General features: G+C 47.1%; 1 protein-coding gene across 6 annotated transcripts in view; it reads left to right on the plus strand.

The window, feature by feature from the left end:
- The window catches only part of PRKCQ (protein kinase C theta), a 96830-nt gene that overhangs the window by 26468 nt on the left and 51906 nt on the right, over positions 1-18456 (plus strand). For 5 of the 6 annotated variants that reach the window (XM_053572957.1, XM_053572959.1, XM_053572960.1 and 2 more), the window contains exon 2: positions 16377-16503. In XM_053572957.1, coding sequence (XP_053428932.1) covers positions 16377-16503 — 127 coding nt within the window. Of the gene's footprint in view, positions 1-16037; positions 16202-16376; positions 16504-18456 lie in introns of those variants that run through there. The other variant, XM_053572958.1, reaches the window with a different exon arrangement.

The raw sequence follows: 18456 nt of genomic DNA on the forward strand, positions 1-18456 counted from the left end.
ACCTCACCCAGGAAGGAGGCACAGTAAGTGTCCGTGACAGGACATTAGGGAAAAGAGTATTGGCCCAGCTCTGAATCTCTCCTGATGCCTGTCCCCAAGTTGGTTTTCCTCCCACACTGCCGGCCTCCAGGGAACAGCTCCGCACAGCAGCCTTCACTGTGAGGAGGGAGCTTATGCGATCACCAATGACAGTGTTTTCAGTGTCTGGAGGTGTGTGTTTGCTTTTCTGATGTAACCACAAAAGAGTGGTTAGGTTCTCTCTAAATGATAAGGGAGACAGAAGTTGACACAGGCTTAAAAATGATGCAGGAACTCTGACGCCGAACAGGGCGAGTTACGCCACAACAGACACGTCTCTGACTTTTTCTCCTGACACCACCTTTCTCCGTGTCACTGTATTTTTGTTTTTCTTCTTTCTCTTCCATCTGGAGAGAGAGGCCAGATCGTGCTCAACAGAAAGTAACAGGAAGCCTGTGCCCCGCCACCAGGGTCAGGAATCTTCAGACGCTCCACCTGTGTGGCTTTTTCCTCCTTTCTTTTTAAAAGTAAACATGGCAGGATGTGCACTCATCAATTACTGAGCAGGCAGAAATGCAGAGACTGCTGGGCCAACTGAAGACAACTTCAAAGGACAGTGGTGACAGCATCAACTCCTGCTGGGTGTTTAAGGTCTGTGAGCTTCCGGGAGGACTGTGCCCCAAAGGGCTCCCGCTAAATAGTGACTTCCCAGCTAGAGACTTTTCTTGGAGGCCTGCAGGAGGCACCTACATAAAGAAAGGACACCTTGGCAGTGGGATCATGGGGTTTCCCTCTAGCTTAGCGGCCCTCTGAATCTAAGCAAAAGAAAAAGAAAGAAACCTTTTCATATTACCTTTTAATTTAACTGAAACAATAAAAAGAATGTGACTTTGACTTTGCAACTTCTTACGCCTTATGAGTTATATATTTTCCCAGCCTGTTCCTAGGAATGCTCCCACACCCGGCAAGTCTTCAGGCATGCCAGCGGGCTGAGATGAATGTAGTCTGGAGAGAGGAATCTCTACTTCCTCATGTTACAAAGATGAGACTCGTGGAGGTTTAGTACTTTTCCCAAGGCGATTCAAGTCTTCTTCGAGCTTTGTAGTGGCCCTGTGATTCTTAGTGAAAACATAGGAACTGGCCACAGCCAGCCATGGTCCACCTGCACCATCAGGGAATGTGCTGGACAGGCGTGGCCGACTCCCTCAACCTGATGCCTAAGAGCGCAGAACTGCTCTGGGCTCAGCATTCTGGGAAGTTCATGTGAAAATCAGACGCTATTCAAAGAGAAGAAACAAATTATTTTAAATTTGAATATGAATGTTTTTTGGAGAAAAAGTGAAGAGTAGATATTGCTTCACATGGAAAAGAGAGGGCTTGGAGGTGTTTTTAATACGCAGCATCATTAAGAAGCAATGAAAAGAGGGTACTAACAATTTAAAAATCCTCAAGAGAGAAAGAGGCTCGTACGTGTATTATGATAGAATTTCTGTTCAGTTGTTTTAAAAAAGGAGTCAGTAGACCTCAACCTAGACTTACTAACATTTATGCAAACATGCCTCATTTCCATTTTTGTAGAGTTACTAGCAAATTACTACACTGGTGAGAACGGTTTGACTTCAGTGAGATATTTAATAAAATGTCTCAAAACCCTCCCATCAGAAACATGGAAAACACCTCGCTGGCACAGAGGGAGTGAGAATTCATTTCAAATCCAGGAAAGAGGAGTCTTTAATAGCAGGTCATAGAATTCTGTACTTGACTCTGCCCTGGACATCAGCATTTATAGAAATGAAAGTCCTCAATGCCTTAGAAGTCAGCCAGATTTACAGCTGACCACACAGCACCAGACAGGTGACAGGCGCAGACTCGAGATGGTCACATGACCAGGCTCTAGCCAAAGCCTTTATCCAGATTCAGTAGCTTAACTGGTTAAAGGCAAAGTGGGGAAAATAGGACTCTAGTACCTTATAATAAACAGGATTCAAAAGATTTAGTTAATGGACATTTCTGCACAAGTCAACGGTCAAATGCAGCAGTCGGCTCATTCTTAGTGTGGGGATTTAAGGCAGCTCCTCTTTCCCAGAATTTCGAGGTTTCAAGCAGCTGTGTTCTGTTCTCTTTGTCTGAAGAATGACCAGACACCCCAAAGTAAGGCAAGAATGAAACAAAGTTTATTGAGGAAGAGAAGGGTAGGTTTACAGAATAAAGGTTTACAGAGCAAGATATGTTGGCCATTGACAGCACACAGGCCTTTGTTGAGACAAAAGGCTTTGAACATGGCCGGGGCCTCTGTTTTATATGCCTGCTGTGGGCCTGCTTCTTGGGTCAGAGGTCACCTTGGAACTAGCTCTACTCCACATGTGGACCTCCCACCAGCCTCCCTGAGAGCCCATTGGGAGGTGTGGGCTGAAACGCAGATTTCAGTAATGACATGATAATTAGCCTTTAGACTGTTCTAGGGCACCTTCCAGGCCCCACTGTCACTTTCAAGGCCCCACTGTCCCTATTGCCAGGCCCATGGTCTACAGAGTCCTCTGCGTCCTTTTATAGTAGGCAGCTAAGTTCTGATTGGTGGATTGGCAGGACGTTCCCTCCTCCCCAGGTGTGAGCAATCACTGTAGACAGGATCTGGGATCCTGGGGGCCCTGCCCTTGTCATTTTTCCCTTTAGAGTTGAATTTCTAGAGTTGGAAATCAGCATCTACCTAACACTGGTCTACACGGATGGGCCTTCCGTGGATTGTGGAATTCTATCTTCTGTCAAGTAATATCTGAAGACTATCTGTTATCTTGGACACCATTCATCATCATGGAAATGGAAATCAAAACCACCAGGGATGCTTCGCACCCTTAGTTTGGCTATTATCAAAAAAAGGAAAGTAAGAGTGGCGATGTTGTAGAGATTTGGAACCTTTGTGCATTGCTGGGGAAGATGTGAAATGGAAGGGTTGCTGCCAAAAAAAATGCAACAGTTCCTCAGATAGTCAAGCAAAGAATCACCACATGACCAGCGAATCACTCCTGGGTGTTCCCAAAAGAACTGAGGACAACAACTTGGATGCTGGTACATCAGTGTTCACAGCAGCACAACTCACAATAGCCAGAAAGTAGAAACAGTGCACATGTCCATACAATGGAGGATACTCACCCTAAAAAGGAAGGGAATTTTAACACATGCCACACCATGGATAGAAGTTACAAGCATTACCCTATGGGAAATAAGCCAGATGCAAAAGAACAAATATTATCTGATTCCACTTACATGAGTCTCTAGTGTAGTCAAATTCACAGACATAGAAAGAATAAGATAGCAGGTACCAGGTGCTGGAATGTGGGGAGAATGGGAAATCAGCATTTAATGGGGACAGAGAGAAGTTATTACATGTGGATTGATCACCTGGCCACAAGCACAACCACTACAAATAGCAAACTGACCCATTCTGTGTGCCTGAGCAAAGATGGTCAAGGCTACAGGTCTAGAAACTCTGACACGGAAAAGATAGTTGAAGGAACTGGGGTGTCTGCTGCCCAGGAGGACGGCAGAGGAGCTGGAGGGGTTCCCAGCTCAGACGTATCACACTGCCCTGACTTATTCAAGGGTAACTTGGTGCAGAACCAGGACCAGGATCAATAGGAGAAATGACACCCACCCAGGGAGGCAAATTTCAGCGCAGGAAAGAACCAATTAGGAAAAAAGAGAAGAACCCTTTTAAGGAGAGGGGCATTGCTGAGTGTACCACCAAGGATTCATAGCCTTCTCAGGAGAACTTTTACCAGTAGGTGATTCACAGCACTGCCCTGAAGGGTCCCTTAGAAGGTCGGGGCATATGAATTCAGAGAAATCAACACCGCAGAGTACTCAGATGCTGCGCCTCTCACTCCCTGACGAATCCTGAGATTAGAGGGAAACAAAATGTTAGCACCAACAGGAAGTGACCAGGGCTGCGGGGGATTCAATTCACTAATATTTCTCCCCTTGAACTAGATAACCATCACTTAGCGCCTAGTCATGTCGCAGTCAGTTATTAAAAGACACTCAAAGTCCTTCCTTTCCAGGTGGTTTGGAAACAGGTAAAGGCCGATACCCTGGACTACGAGGCTCGGCCTCCCCCAGCTCTGATTGTCCATAGAGCCCACGACCAGGCGCTGCCAGGACGGGCTCAGCAGACCTGCACAACCTTGGTGACATCAACACACCGTCACGCTGACATGATGTCACAGCTGGGCAAGAAAAGCCTTCACTGTCATAATCCTTACTGTGTGTTCTGAAGGCAGAAGGAACCAGCCCGGAGATGTCTGGGTTTTCAGAGCCCTTCCCGTGTCCTGTGACCCTGTACGTGCCTGCAATAGATCGGAAACAGGGATTTTGCCACAGCGTTTCCCAGTGGACCAGCTTCTATGAAGCTTTCCTATCGCTCTGCTGAGAGGTCAGTGGCTCCCTGCCAAACCAGCCCGGCTCCCGCAGCCCACCAGAGTCCCACAGAGGAAGTAACTGAAATTGGTCTGGACGGGTGGGGCCCGGCTCGTCTGCCCACCTCCCTTGTGGGTGCTGCTCACTGGGACTGTCAGCTGCGGTCCCAGGAGCTGTGGGAACAGGGTGCAGGGGCCTCCGTCTCAGAGCAGTGAGGCATGACCAGGGCGTGCAGCCAGGGACTGAAAGGGCACCCGTGGGGAAGCTGGCAGCAGCCCCAGGACCTCCCCGCCCCCTCTAGTCCTTCCTGTTTCGCAGGACGGCCAGATGTTCACTGATGCCACTGGCCTGTAGTCCTGGGTAGCCCTGCGGCATCCCCAGGAGGAAGCAGGTGAGGGCTGCGGAGGCCTCCCAGGAGGAGCAAGTGCAGGGAAGAGCAGCCCGTGGAGGAGGAACTGAGAACGCAGCATTTACCCCGCCCTCCGCTTTACAAATACTGCAAGACCAGGGTGTGGCTTCATTAATGGGAGCAGCTGAGGTGACAGTGTATTTTGAGAGCCCTAGAGAGAGATCAGGTGAAAAAAATACCTTTTAATCATCATGTCTCTGCAATAAGGACCAACTGAAGAGAGCTGGGGGGGACCTGAAGGTTTCTTGACAAAGATCTCCCGCAACTGACTCAGCCAGATGAAATGAGAAACAAATACATGTGGAACAGCACTTTGCTTACAGGAGATGAAGGAGCAGCGTGCGCTTTCAGAAGAGACCCTGAGAAAGGAAGGGGCCTTCCCAGCACGGCCTCCTGGGTCAGTGCCTGCCGCATTGCACAGTCCCCACCAGCCCTGACTAGCTGTGCAGCCTTGAGCAAATGTCTTCCCTTCTCTGAGCCTATTTCCCCATCTGTAAAACAGAGACAAGAGTGTCAACATGGGCATGTCACAGATGGTGGCCTTCAAATGGAGGGACGTGCGTGAGAGGACTTTGAATAGATGTCAGATTTGGTCAGCCCTCACTCGCATTTATTTCCTTGAAGGGTAAACTGAGGCATAGATGAACAAAATCGCTTGTCGGTTTCAAATCTTTTAGAACAAAATGAAATTTTCGTTTTAAAAACAAAGGTAAAAAATAATACTACAAGTAAAAGAATTGCCAGCTTCCCTCCCTTCTGTCTTCTCCAGGATTCTTACCCAGAAAACCTACTTGAACCTCACAGTTTTAAACCTCACGGAAATATTTATGCCCAGAAAGTGGTTCTGGCCCCCCTTGTGCAGTCAGCTGTAGGCCTGGAGTGGGAGACTGAGGCCTGAAGCCGCAAATCACCACCACTGATAATCCTGTTTGTGTTTTGTTTTGTTTTTTCCTGAGAGGAAGACACAAAAGAAGTGGGGACAGGGGAGGAAGACTTTTTAGACTCATAATAATAACAAAGTTGTATCTTGCTGTTGGGATAATGTGGTATCTTTCAGAAAAATCTTCCAGTCATAGTCTTACCTGTTTCTCACTACAGTTGTACAAAACATGGTATCTCCAAAGTGACAGTGGCCACATGAAATGGTTGACATCCCTCCCCTGCAGAGCCCAGGCTCAGGCATTCAAGGTTATCACCGAGGTCATGGCCAAGGTGATTCGTAGGACCACATCTGTGTTCCAGCCATGGCTGTGGCTGGGCCCACCCGAGAGGTCACAACCCTCAGTGAGGGGGAGTTGAGGGCAGCTGGTGTCTGGAGACCATCCAGCCTCAAGCAGGTGGGCCTGAACCCTGGGCCACCCAGACCTCAGTGCCCTTCCTTGGTGGCCGTTGGTCACACACATTTCTTTTTCTTCTCCTTGCCCTCCTTTTTCTCCCCTTCCTGGCATCCTTGGCCCACCTCTGTCATCTCTCCACTCCACCTGGGGCCTCCGCTACCTCTCCATCCTCTTCTCCTCTGTGGACCCTGCTGGCCACATCTGTCCCCAAGAGGAAGAGTAGTGAGGAGGGGAGACTAGAGCTGGTAGCAGGGCTGGACCCCCCTGCTCAGTAGGAAGGAGGGCCTCTGAGCTGCTGCCACAGCGTCTAAACCCGAGTGGGAGGTGGAGAGCATTTCCTCGTAAGCCCATTGCGAGTCCATTACGGTTGGCTTTGCCTACCTAAAATGAGTGGTGGAAAAAGACTCCAGAGCAAAGACCCTATCCCAGCAGTTCTCAACCTGTGGGTCACGACCCCTTTGTAACAATGAAAATACATCCTGCCTAGCATATATTTACATTATGATTCATAACAGTAGCAAAATTACAGTTATGAAGTAACAATGAAAATAATTTTATGGTTGGGGGTCACCACAACATGAGGAAGTGTATTAAAGGGCCACGGCATTAGGAAGGTTGAGACCCACTGGCCTATCTGGAATAGCAGGAGATTGCACTCTGGACCACAAGCTGTGATGGCTCACAGGTGCATCCAAAGAGGTCAGGGGGAGGAGCAATGTTTCAAGACCAAGAGGGGAGTCCATGCATCCTGCTTGTGGCAGGAGTCACCCCCAGTTCACAGCGGAGACAGGCAGGTTGGACACGTGTCCTCATGCCAGGGGCTTGTGGGGAATGCTGTGGTTGAGGGGTTCTTGCATGGTTCCCAGCACCAGGCACGAGGCCCTCCTTCGTAGCCCCTTTTTGCTGGGGTTTGACATAAACAGCTCCACGTTGATACTGATAACCTTCACATTGTCACTCTGGGGCAGCTCTGCTCACTTGAGTGTGTGTCAGGGTCACTTGGAGGCCTTGGGAAATCTCAGGTCTCTGGGCCCCACCAGGGTTGCTCACTTTACAGACTGGATGGGGCTGTAGCCCTGCACTTCTCCCGGGTCCCCCTCGGAACTGATATAACTGACCGTCCAGCTGGGACCCTGAGACCCTCTGACCCTCTGCGCAGAGAGCTGGGGGGGCAGGTGTTCTCTCCTCACACAGCAAAGCAGACTCATCTGGTAGTTTTCACATTCGGAAATTAGATCCCAAATGGTCGACCCAGCCCACCGTGAATCTCAAATGCCACAGGAAGAGAAGTCAGAACCCCACAAACTCGAACAACGGCAGCTGGTGGCCAGTTCTATAAATTAACCCCGGCTTCCTTCTGAGTTCACAGATGAGTGGTCCGTGACCTGGTTTTAGAGTTCCCAGGGATTCTAAGCCCCAAGCAATTGCAGACTCACTCGTAAGCTGGGGACAATGCTGTCTGCAACAAGACATGGTGATTGGCACAGCCCACAGCCCTCAGTGCGCACGTCCACCCAGACTGGCCCAGCCTGCTCTCTTTGCCTTCTCCTGGCCCCTCCCCGCTCACCCTGTCACTTTTTCTCCAACACCCTCTGATGATGGTGAGGACCCAGACCTCCTGTGCCAGGCACAGCTGCCACACAGGAGGTGCTCCATGTAGAGAGTTCTGTATAAAACTGTGACTTTGCTATGGTCTGAACCTTGCTATTTCCGCTTGAGGTGGTGATACTACCAAATACTGTATTTTCTTTGAAAAGTGTCACACACCCTCAGGAGGAAGTGGGGTGTGGTATCAAAGCAGCCCCACGAGGACGGGGTTGTTTTTGTCACTGGGGTAGCCTGTGCCTACAGCAATAACCTGTCCTTTGTAAGTAGGAACAGGGAGGGAAGACAGAAACAGGCTGGAGGGAAACCTCCATTGTGAGTGGGAAGCTTGAGGTTCCTCTCCATGTGTTTTCAAACAAAGGAGCTGACCTGGGTCCTGGTGTCTGTCCCTAACCCTTCTCACTCCCCCAGGAAGAGGAGTCCTCTTTTTCCACCCATCTCAGCTGCCTGCTTCCTCTGTGGGGGACCTGCCAACTTTGAGGTGTCCACTCTCCAGGCCGGCCACAGCCTAGCATCACCTGGGATGTGGTGAACAGGGTCGGCCAACTTACTGGCTTGAACACTTTGGCCACATCCACCAGTCCCATTTACTAACCAAGCTGACCTTTCTTCTTCGAGCCTCCAACTCTCCCCATCTGCCCAGGGCTGGTCCATGCCCCGTGCCTGGACCCCCGTGTGAAGGACGGGTTTTTATTTGGTTTTCTGCAGCGTCCTCAGCACCCAAGTGACACCTGCCTTCATAGTGCTAACAAGTGTAGGTTGGATGCATGGGTAATGGAGACACAGTCACTGTCATCGTAGAAACCGTAGACACTGCAATCATCGAAAATTACAAAATAGACACGGAGCAGCCGAGGAAGGAGGAAATAGAGTGTCTAGAGTCGGAACAACCACTTTTTCTTTTTTTTTTTTTGCAGTTTTTGGCCAGGGCTGGGTTTGAACCCGCCACCTCTGACATATGGGGCCAGCGCCCTACCCCTTTGAGCCACAGGAGCTGCCCCACAACCACTTTTTCAATCATGGAACATTGTTTTGCTATTCAAAGAGCAGAAACAAATGCAGAATGCTGCTGTGTACTGGGCATTGCTCTAAACATTTTATATGTAATAACTCCTTTAATCTGGGAATACATCTGGGGGATTTTGAACTATAGAGAAACTAATGGCACTAGTAAATAGTCAAGTTCAGGTAAGAGTATTCGTTCTTGATGGTTAAGACTTCATTAATTAGCACTGTGGCTGCTGAGTGCGGAGAGCACGTCCCATGCCTTCTACCTCTGTGGGTTTTTCCCGGTGCAGACATCCTTCACAGCCCCAGGAGAGCCCTATGGGGTTGAGTCGTGGCCTGGTGAGCTGGTGAGTCAGACCCCAGGGTGTGACCCAGAGCCCTGCTGCGAGGTCATTCTCCATCTGCATCAAAGCAAAGTGCCAAAGATGAGCGAGATCACATGTAAAGGTGAGGACACTGAGCCAGTAACAGTCAAGTTCCTTTGCAAGTTTAAAGTACATATTACGGCGGTATTTCGTGGCTGAGATAGGGGGAAGATTGGATGAGCACCCCTGATGTCTATCAGGGCACGTGCCAGCAGCGAGATGACTAGATTAGTTGTCTGTGAGAGACAGGTGCAGGGTTTTATGGAAGCTCAGAAACACAGCGCAGAGGAAGGTCACATAATTTAGACCAAACAGGCTCCTAATTTTCCTCCTGCCCTTTCTGCTACGGATCAATGAAGTCAAGAACGTTCATAAGAAAACATCTCGGAGCTGTAATAAGCATAACTGACATTTACTGGATTCACTGTGTGCCCATCCTATTCTGAGCGTAGGAGCCATTTACACCCCATGGCCCATTGAGCAGTAACACTCAATGCATTTTTTTCACCTAGAAAACAGTCTCAGGGAGGCTGAAGGATTCCAGCAGTTGCACTCACGAAGGCGGAGATCTGTCTGTGACACATGCAGGGACGTGCCCTTTCCTGTTGACTTCCTCTGTAACTGTCAACTAATTTGACATTGTGTACCCTTGCAGGTAGAACACATGCATGAGATTAAGAGATAATGTAAAATTGGTTTTGAAAATTCACTCCAGCGTGGCGCCTGTGGCTCTTGGGTAGGGTGCCAGCCCCATATACGGAGGATGGAGGGTTCAAACCCAGCCCCAGCCAAACTGCAACAAAAAAATAGCCGGGCATTGTGGTGGGTGCCTATAGTCCCAACTACACAGGAGGCTGAGGCAAGAGAATCACCTAAGCCCAGGAGCTGGAGATTGCTGTGTGCTGTGATGTAACAGCACTCTACCAAGGGCGATAGAATGAGACTCTGTCTCTAAAAAAAAAAAAAGAAAGAAAGAAAAGAAAATTAACTCCCTTAGCAATAAAGCGTTGTGCTTCTACCCCACATCAGACGGGAGGATCCCTTCTGGAGCACACAGGTGATGAAGTCCTGGTCCCTGCTCTGGAAATCCAGTTCTGTTAAGGAAGACAGAGGTAAATCAATAAATCCAATAAGTTGACCTCAGGGAATATGGCCCTGGGGGCACCAGCCCTCTGTGTCTCCTCCCTAGTCCCACAAGCACATCCAGAGGAAGGTGATAAGAGAGGAAATTCTTTATCACAGCTGGAGAGCAGAGGCCTCAGACACCTACGTTTGCAGTCTGAGGGGCTCTTGCTAAGCACATGGTGAGTGAGACCAGAGAGACTCTGTAGTTGGAGACGGACTTCTCATCTGAGCCTGTGTGACATCTCAGGCACTAAGTGGAGGACATCCTGGTGAAGTGCTACTGAGTCCCCCTATCCCCTGATTTGGGGGCTGAGAATCAGAGCACAAGATCTACCTCACTCTGACTTCAGAAATGACAGGGCAAGACAAATAAATATGACAGGTGGTGGCCAGCTGTGCACCCAGAAGCAGCAGGAGTCTGGAGGGCTGAGGACTCCCACCGTGATGCACAGATGGGAGGCCCACAGGGAGGAGGGACAAAGGCTTCAAAGGGGAGATGGAGGCTGAGCAGGACTTGAAAGGTGAGGAGAGGACAGAGTGAGGATAGAGGGAACTAGGGAGTGTTCCTGGAGAGAGCTGCACCTCTATAAAATCTGGAGCTGTGAGGCAGCACCAGGCCACCTGGGGGATGGCAGCAGTTCTGCAAGATCGTAGAGCACTGGGATCTAAGTGACAGAGACTAAGTGACCAGTCCTGGACGGCGGACACAGGGTGAGCATCATGTGAGAGGCGACACAGAATCGAGCCAGGACTAGGTGAAGGTGACTGAGGGATGGTGGACAGGAGGTGAGGCTGGTTGTACAGTAGGAGGGGAGGAGCGAAAAGGGAGCAGAGAGGTAGGCTGAGGGCCATGGCCCCCAGCACTGGGTGGGCAAAGAGAAAGGGAGGTCAGGAGTTCTGTGCAGGACCTGGTGAGCTGAGGGTCCCCTTGGGACTTGCAGGACAGAGCTGAATGTTCAACTTCATTGCTCAGACAGGGGTCTGTGGAGGGACCAGTCCCCTGCCCTGTCAGACCTTCTCCGTGTGTTGTTGCTGTAAAGTGAAGGCACCCTGTGTCATCTACAAGACCACCAGGACAGCTGGGTAGCAGAAAGGAGAGCTCTATTGCAAATGCCAGTTTGCAAACAGGAAGAGAGAGTCTTGGGCATGTACTGAAGGCCTTCTCTGTTCAGTGAGGAAAGGGCAGGTGGGCTTTTATGCCTCACAGAGCCTGTAACACACAAGAAGGTCATACAGATTCAGCAGGATTGGGGGACAGCTGTGCTTATTTATGCAGGGGGTTGGGAGTGTGTGCAGTGAGTAAACATGTAGGTAACAAACATTCCACACTCACTTGGGGGCTGGGTATTGCCATTAAAATGAGGTAGAATTGGGCTCTTTACGTCCAAGGGTGACCTATAGGACACAAAGGCAGTTGGTGCGCAGTCTGTAAGCCACCTGAGACTGGCTTAACGTCTGCTGTTGCTCATCAGAAGAGAATGTTAGTAAGGTCAGTCCCCCACCAGCTAGAGCTGTGGTGGTCTGAGTTGTAAATCAGAGTGAGGAAGGGTCCGACAATTTGGCTCATAGCGCCTGTTGTTAGGGAATGTAGCAAGTGTGTGGTTTTCCTTGTAGGTATTAGAATTTAAGAAGTTGCCCTGCTGGCCAAGCCCCTCACCCAGGAGGGGACTTTTCCTTTTCTTCATCTTAGAGTCCATCTTAGTTGATAAAGGGGCATCTATTTTGGTCTCTCACTTCGTCTAGCAGCAGCTAATCTAACACATATATTTTTGTATATAGGAAATTTCCTTTCTATTTTAACACCCAGGGAAATCCCCTTCTCCCTACCAGTAGCTTTGAGCAGAAAAAGGCAGCCCACAAAAATCTTTTATGTTCATTCTGGACTAGCAAATTGTGGTACATGTATACCATGGAATATTATGCAGCCTTAAAGAAAGATGGAGACTTTACCTCTTTCATGTTTACATGGATGGAGCTGGAACATATTCTTCTTAGCAAAGTATCTCAGGAATGGAAGAAAAAGTATCCAATGTACTCAGCCCTACTATGAAGCTAATTTATAGCTTTCACATGAAGGCTATAACCCAACTAGAGCACAAGACTATGGGGAAAGGGCCAAGGAAGGGGAAGGGAGGGGGGAGGTTAAGGTGGAGGGAGGGTAATAGGTGGGACCACATGTACGGTGCATCTTAGAATGGGTACAGGCAAAGCTTACTAAAGGCAGAATACAAATGTCTACATACAATAACTAAGAAAATGCCATGAAGTCTACATTGAACAGTTTGATGAGAATATTTCAGATTGTATATGAAACCAGCACATTGTACCCCTTGATTGCACTAATGTACACAGCTATGACTTAACAATAAATATACACACATACATGCACACTCATATATACCCACACACGCCTGTACACATATGCACACCTACAGATACAAATGCAAATAGAAGCACACACATGTATCTCTGTGGGTTTCAAATATATTTTGGTATTTTGCATGCCCAAAAGCATGTAAAATTCATTATATTTAGGATTCATTTATTTATAATAAAAGCTGAGCTGTAATTCAGAGCATAAAATTCACTGTATGAAAGTATGGGATTCGTGTTGTTCTTGCCAAATTAGGTAAAAGCATTTCAAAAGTACTTGTTCATTGCACAAGTAATAAAACATAATATTATGTTTTATTTTGTGTTTTAATATTTTAACTCTTATTATTAAAATGTAAATTGAGTGGAATATTAATTGATCCTCAAAGAAAATGCATTATTTCTAATGTATTTTTCCCCAGCTATGCTCAGTTAAATACAAGTATTCGAAAGAGCTTAAATACCACAGAGTAAAAAGGTTTTTTTTTTTCTTTTTAAAGACTGAATATTTCCCTTCAGCAATTTGAGGCTATTTTGAGATTATTTTAAGATTTTAGTATAATATTTTATTATATGAATTTCAAGTTTTCTTATATATTCATTGTATTTTATCTTTATAACCTCTGGATTTATAATCCATGTCTTGAAATCCCTATACATATATATTGTTTTCTTTTGGTTTTTAAATTATCATACAGTAAAATTGACTTCTGATTTTGGAGGGTAGTTCTGTGAACTGGTCTACCCTCCATGACCTGTCTGACAGTGGAGCTGAAGGATAGTTCTCTCTCCCCCAGAACCTGCCCTTGCAACCTGTTCCCGGTAATACCAACTCCCTGTAACCACTGATTTTATTTTTCTCCACGTAGCTTTGTCTTCTCAAGACTGTCATAGAAACACAATTACATACTATTTTATTTTATTTAGAATTTCTTAAATTACATAACGGAACATTTTCCACATAATTAGTTGCAATTATGATTTTTGTGTCTTTGTGTAGTTTGTGCTTTTGCAGGTTATTTACTTGGGTCATAAAGTAAAGTGGGTTTTTAAAACTTGGGTCATAAAGTAAAGTGGGTTTTTAAAACAAATTTATATTTACTTATTATGTGAGAATCGTGTTAACTTATTATCCATTGCACTGACCATAGAGAATTCCCTGGTCAGGGCTTTGCCTTGAAGTTATTTTCTTTAAATGGATAAGACATTACAAACAGTAGCCTCACTTGATCCAGCACTGCTGTAGTCCTCTGACTAGGGTCTAGTCTGCTGCAGTATTCCTAATTATAAAACATACCGTAAAGAGACACCATCTGAAAGACGCATTATTCTAGTATGGGAAAAATTAGCGACAGTCCAAATGTACAGCTGCAGACTTTAGCAAAGTTGGTCATGGAGCTGCCCGCACAGTAGAATTTCATGCAGGAAGGAAAAGGAGGCTCACAAGGATGACATAGGGACCTGGGAAATTTTTGCAGTAAAATGTTTAATTAAAAAGCCAAATAGAATTCCTCAACCACCGTGTGATCACAGCATGTAAAAGAAAAACACAAAACCCACTAATTAAAAAAGACCAGAGGATATGCATCAAAATCGTAACTAATTTTCTTTTATTAGTGGAGCTTTGAGGAGACTTTTTGCTAATCGTGTGTGTTTTCTTCATTTTTCAGAATAGTCACTACTGCTGTGAGGAGAGGGGAAACAATTCTGAGTAGTTCTAGGGTAGCCTGCTACCTTCTGCCTTAAAAATCACCACTGAGCCGGAGGCTTTATTGAGCTCATGTGAAGCTGGCCAGTTCTGTGCTGTTGATGTCAGATCATGTCAGATCATGTCACTGTGGCCAGATCTTTAGAAACAGGGACACAGACAGGATTGTCAAACAGATGCATGTGCTGGGGAAATTTTCAAAATGCTGTGAGAGGGAATAGCACAAGCGAATCAGGGAAATGGCCACGGAACCTGCATTGCTTGTCAAATAAGAAATAACTGCCACCCGGCAAGGCCTTCCGGGAGGAGCAAGGGTTTGGGGGCCCCTCTCTTCCATGCTATTATGGAAGCCCTGGGAACCTTGGAGGTGCTATCTATCTGTGGCCTCCTTGGGAACCCAACCTGGAAACAGAGTGATGTGGGGAAAGCTCACCGTGGTTGGACTCAGCCTGTGCGATGCCTCCAGACTCACTCCGAGCTAGTTACTCACATATCCTGTATTAGGGGAAGCTTCCACATGCACACGTGTCAAATTCCTCCGTAAGTCAGAATGGTTCTTGGTGGTTTTTTTCCTGATGAGAAATAGAGTTTGTCTGAAAGACCCATACGGCCCCCCAGGAAAACTTTCAGTTGTTGGTCCAGCTCCTGCCCAAGAATTCCAAACTCAGAGGGTAGAGGGGGCCCCGGAAGACAAATCTGGAAATCATCTAGCTGCCAACCCAACAGTGCACGTGTTTCAGAGACAAAGGGTACCTGACAAATCTTGATGTTTATACGACCACCTCCTTTAGATAAATTTCTGCAATTCTGCAGGAAATTAGGACTCTATTAATATCCATAAAGTTAACACCTGTCGAGAACCCTTCATTTGTCTGTCTGTTGATCTCCAAATACCCAAAGAATGTCAGCCTTCCTGGGTGCTGGAGATTTCTCATGGTTTTGCTAGAGCAACCATCACAGGCCCCATATTTCTGTGAATTACTGATACTTCTGGATTCCTCTCATTCCAAATAATTTTTTCCTTTATACAGAAGTTGATAAGACAGCCAGTGTTTTTGTTTGTGTTATCGTTGGCTTACGTGGGAAATTTTATGAGGATAACTTGGTCAAGAAGAGAGAGGGAATGAGGAAATAACTTTTTGAATATGAGCTGCTAGTTTCAGATAAATGTGACCTTGTGGGATAGTTGGTTTTAAAAAAAAAAAAAAGGTGTTTGGTTCAGGTAAGTGGGCGACGTGTACAAAGGCAGCCGCAGAGTAAGAGTCAGACTGATTTCTGGATTTGTGGCTGACCCTATGATAGTAAGTTTTACCTCTTGGAAAACACAGTTATCAAATGTTTGTCCTTTCAGAAGTACTTTATTTACCCTTAAATGAGAAAGCCCTGTTTCGTAGTGGTGAGTCAGTTTGGTGTTTTCTAAGTGATTCATAATGTCTGAAGGCTTCTGTTTTGGGGGGGGTTTTGTGTGTGTGTGTGTGTTTAACTATGAAGAAAGAGACATTTTTGAAACTGTCCTAAGCGAACAAGGATCAGCTGCTAAATACCTCCAGCTAATTCCACCACCACACACAAATAGACCGCACAAGAATTTTGTGGTGTCATATTTAATAGTGCGACCAAAATAGACTCGTTCCTTCTGAACGCATCTTCTGAGTACCACGTGTTGTTTCCAAACACCAACTTGAATGCAGAAGAAATAAAAAGTTAAGAGACTTTTGCCTCGTTGGGCATAACTCCATCAACTGGAGTGGGGTTGACGCTCCAGCGAGTTCTTGCTGAGGAGGTTGAATGCAGACTTCCAGAAAGCCTCTTCCCTCAAAGAGTCCGTCTGTGATTCTGGGTGAGTCCAGTAATGCCCTGGAAGAAAGGGAGGCGGCAGCCTTGGTTGAGAGGCATAGTTGACCCCTTGGCAGCTCTGGCTGTTGGAGATCAAGCTCTAATTAAGCACAGATAGGGCACCCAAAATACTGTATCGCACATCCCCCAAATAGCGTTTGTCTTTTGTCATTTTCCAGGGAGCCACGATGTCACCGTTCCTTCGAATTGGACTGTCCAACTTTGACTGTGGTTCCTGCCAGTCTTGTCAGAGCGAAGCCATTAACCCCTACTGTGCTGTGCTTGTCAAAGAGTACGTGGAATCAGGTAAGTGGGAGTGGGTATCCCCGGTGGGGAGGAGGAGCAGGATCTTGATCTGTATGAGGCAAGGGCGCTCAAGGTCGTCTGGTTCAACTGACTCCTGCAGTTAAGAACACCAGAGTGTAGAAAAGCCAGGTATGTCCTCAAGGACACACATGTGGTGACAGACCTGAACTATAACCTTGTGAGCCACAGCTGTCCTACTTCACACAGACAAAGGGAAGGGGAACATCAGGTGGAGGGAACTCTGAGAGCTAATGGGAAAGAGGAACCCAGTGAGCTAGAGCAGATGTGGGACCTGTCTCACTCAGCCTGGTCACAGGAAATCATTCCAGGCAGACTGAGACTGCCCAGCCCCAGGATCAGCTCTGAGGAGCACTTGCTGCTTGTCTGCCTGAGCTGCCACGGATGCTGCGAAGCCTCTGTAACTAGCTAATAGAATCCAAGTTTCAGAAAACGTACTTTGGCACTTACAAAGGCCCTAGGTGAGGGACAGCATAGCCATGTCTCATCAAATTTAAATATATGCAGTTCATGGTGAGAAGAGTGAGGTTGCCCCAGAAGGCTCTGCTGGGACAGTCCTCTGTACAGGGACCTGTCTGTGGTCACCTCCACCAGCCTCCTCCGTCCTTCACAGTGCATTTTAAGAGTCAGGTGCATTTTCCAAAAGCAAAGTGGGAGGGATTTTGTATCCCAAGACCGGCCCACCCTCTGGAGCTCTTCCCATTTCCCTACACACATTTATTTCTGCAGACACTTTGCAGAGAAATATGACTACCAGGGATGCGGATTTGCGGGGACTATAGAGGCTGTCACAGTCCATTCACACAAAAGTGTTTATGGAGAACCTACTGTAAGGATGCCAGGCACAGAACAGGGAGCAGGAAAAATCCCAAACAAGCCACAAGAACCCAGAAAGAGTGCCTTCCTTACAGTGTCCTCTCTTGCAGAAGACAACAGGCAATAAGCAAAATTATAACATGGCAGGTGACCCACACCGCGAACAAAGGCAGAGCAAAGGGCAAAGGGCTGGCTGGGGCTGGAGGTGTGTGTTGTTCATATAGGCTCGTCCTTAAAAGGCCAGGATGGGGCGGGACAGTCACAAATGCAAGGGGAAACTGACTTGGATTCTGGGGTTCAAAATCCCACTACTTTGTGCACCCCCCCATAAAAGAATTTTGAGGCTGACTTTATCCTTCCAAGTACTCTGAAGACATCAAAGCCCAGGAGACTCTGAATCATCTTGACTTCCCTCCTGCCCAGAGTTCTCTCCCTTTAGTTAAAAGTGAGAATGTCACTTGCTGAGGACCTCAAACCTTTCAAATGTCATAGATATCTTTGAAGTGCAAAATGCCTGAGCTGTTCAAAGCTGCGTTTGACTTAATGGGTCTCCTGCATCCAGTTCTCTTTACAACCTCAGGTCTCACTGACATTTGCCAGAGAGCTTTTCTTTTTTACCTTCTTCTTTTGGCCTTGCCTTTGAACTTGGTCTAATCAGCCTTATGGATCAAGAGAACCTTGTCAGGAAAGAAGAAAACTGTTTTTCCAAAAGATTAGCCTGTGGGGCTTGAGGAAGCTGGAGATTTTTGGTTTTGATTTTGTTTTGGTTGTGTTCTGAAGGACCATAATCCCAGCACTCTGGGAGGCCAACACAGGTGGATTGCTTGAGCTCTGGAGTTCAAGACCAGTCTGAGCAAGATGGAGACTCCATCTCTACTAAAAATAGGAAAATTAGCCGGGCATGGTGGCAGGCACCTATAGTCCCAGCTACTCAGGAGGCTGAGGCAGGAGGATCACTTGCACCCAAGAGTTTGAAGTTGCTGTGAACTATGAAGCCACAGCACTCTATCCAGAGTGACAGAGTGAGACTCTGTCTCAAAAGAAAAACAGAGAAATCTCTCTAAACATCATCACTAGGGATTACTTCTTTAGAATCTAAATGTGCTTCCATCTCTGGTG

This window comes from Nycticebus coucang, chromosome 20, assembly GCF_027406575.1.
Source record: "Nycticebus coucang isolate mNycCou1 chromosome 20, mNycCou1.pri, whole genome shotgun sequence".
NCBI lineage: Eukaryota > Metazoa > Chordata > Mammalia > Primates > Lorisidae > Nycticebus > Nycticebus coucang.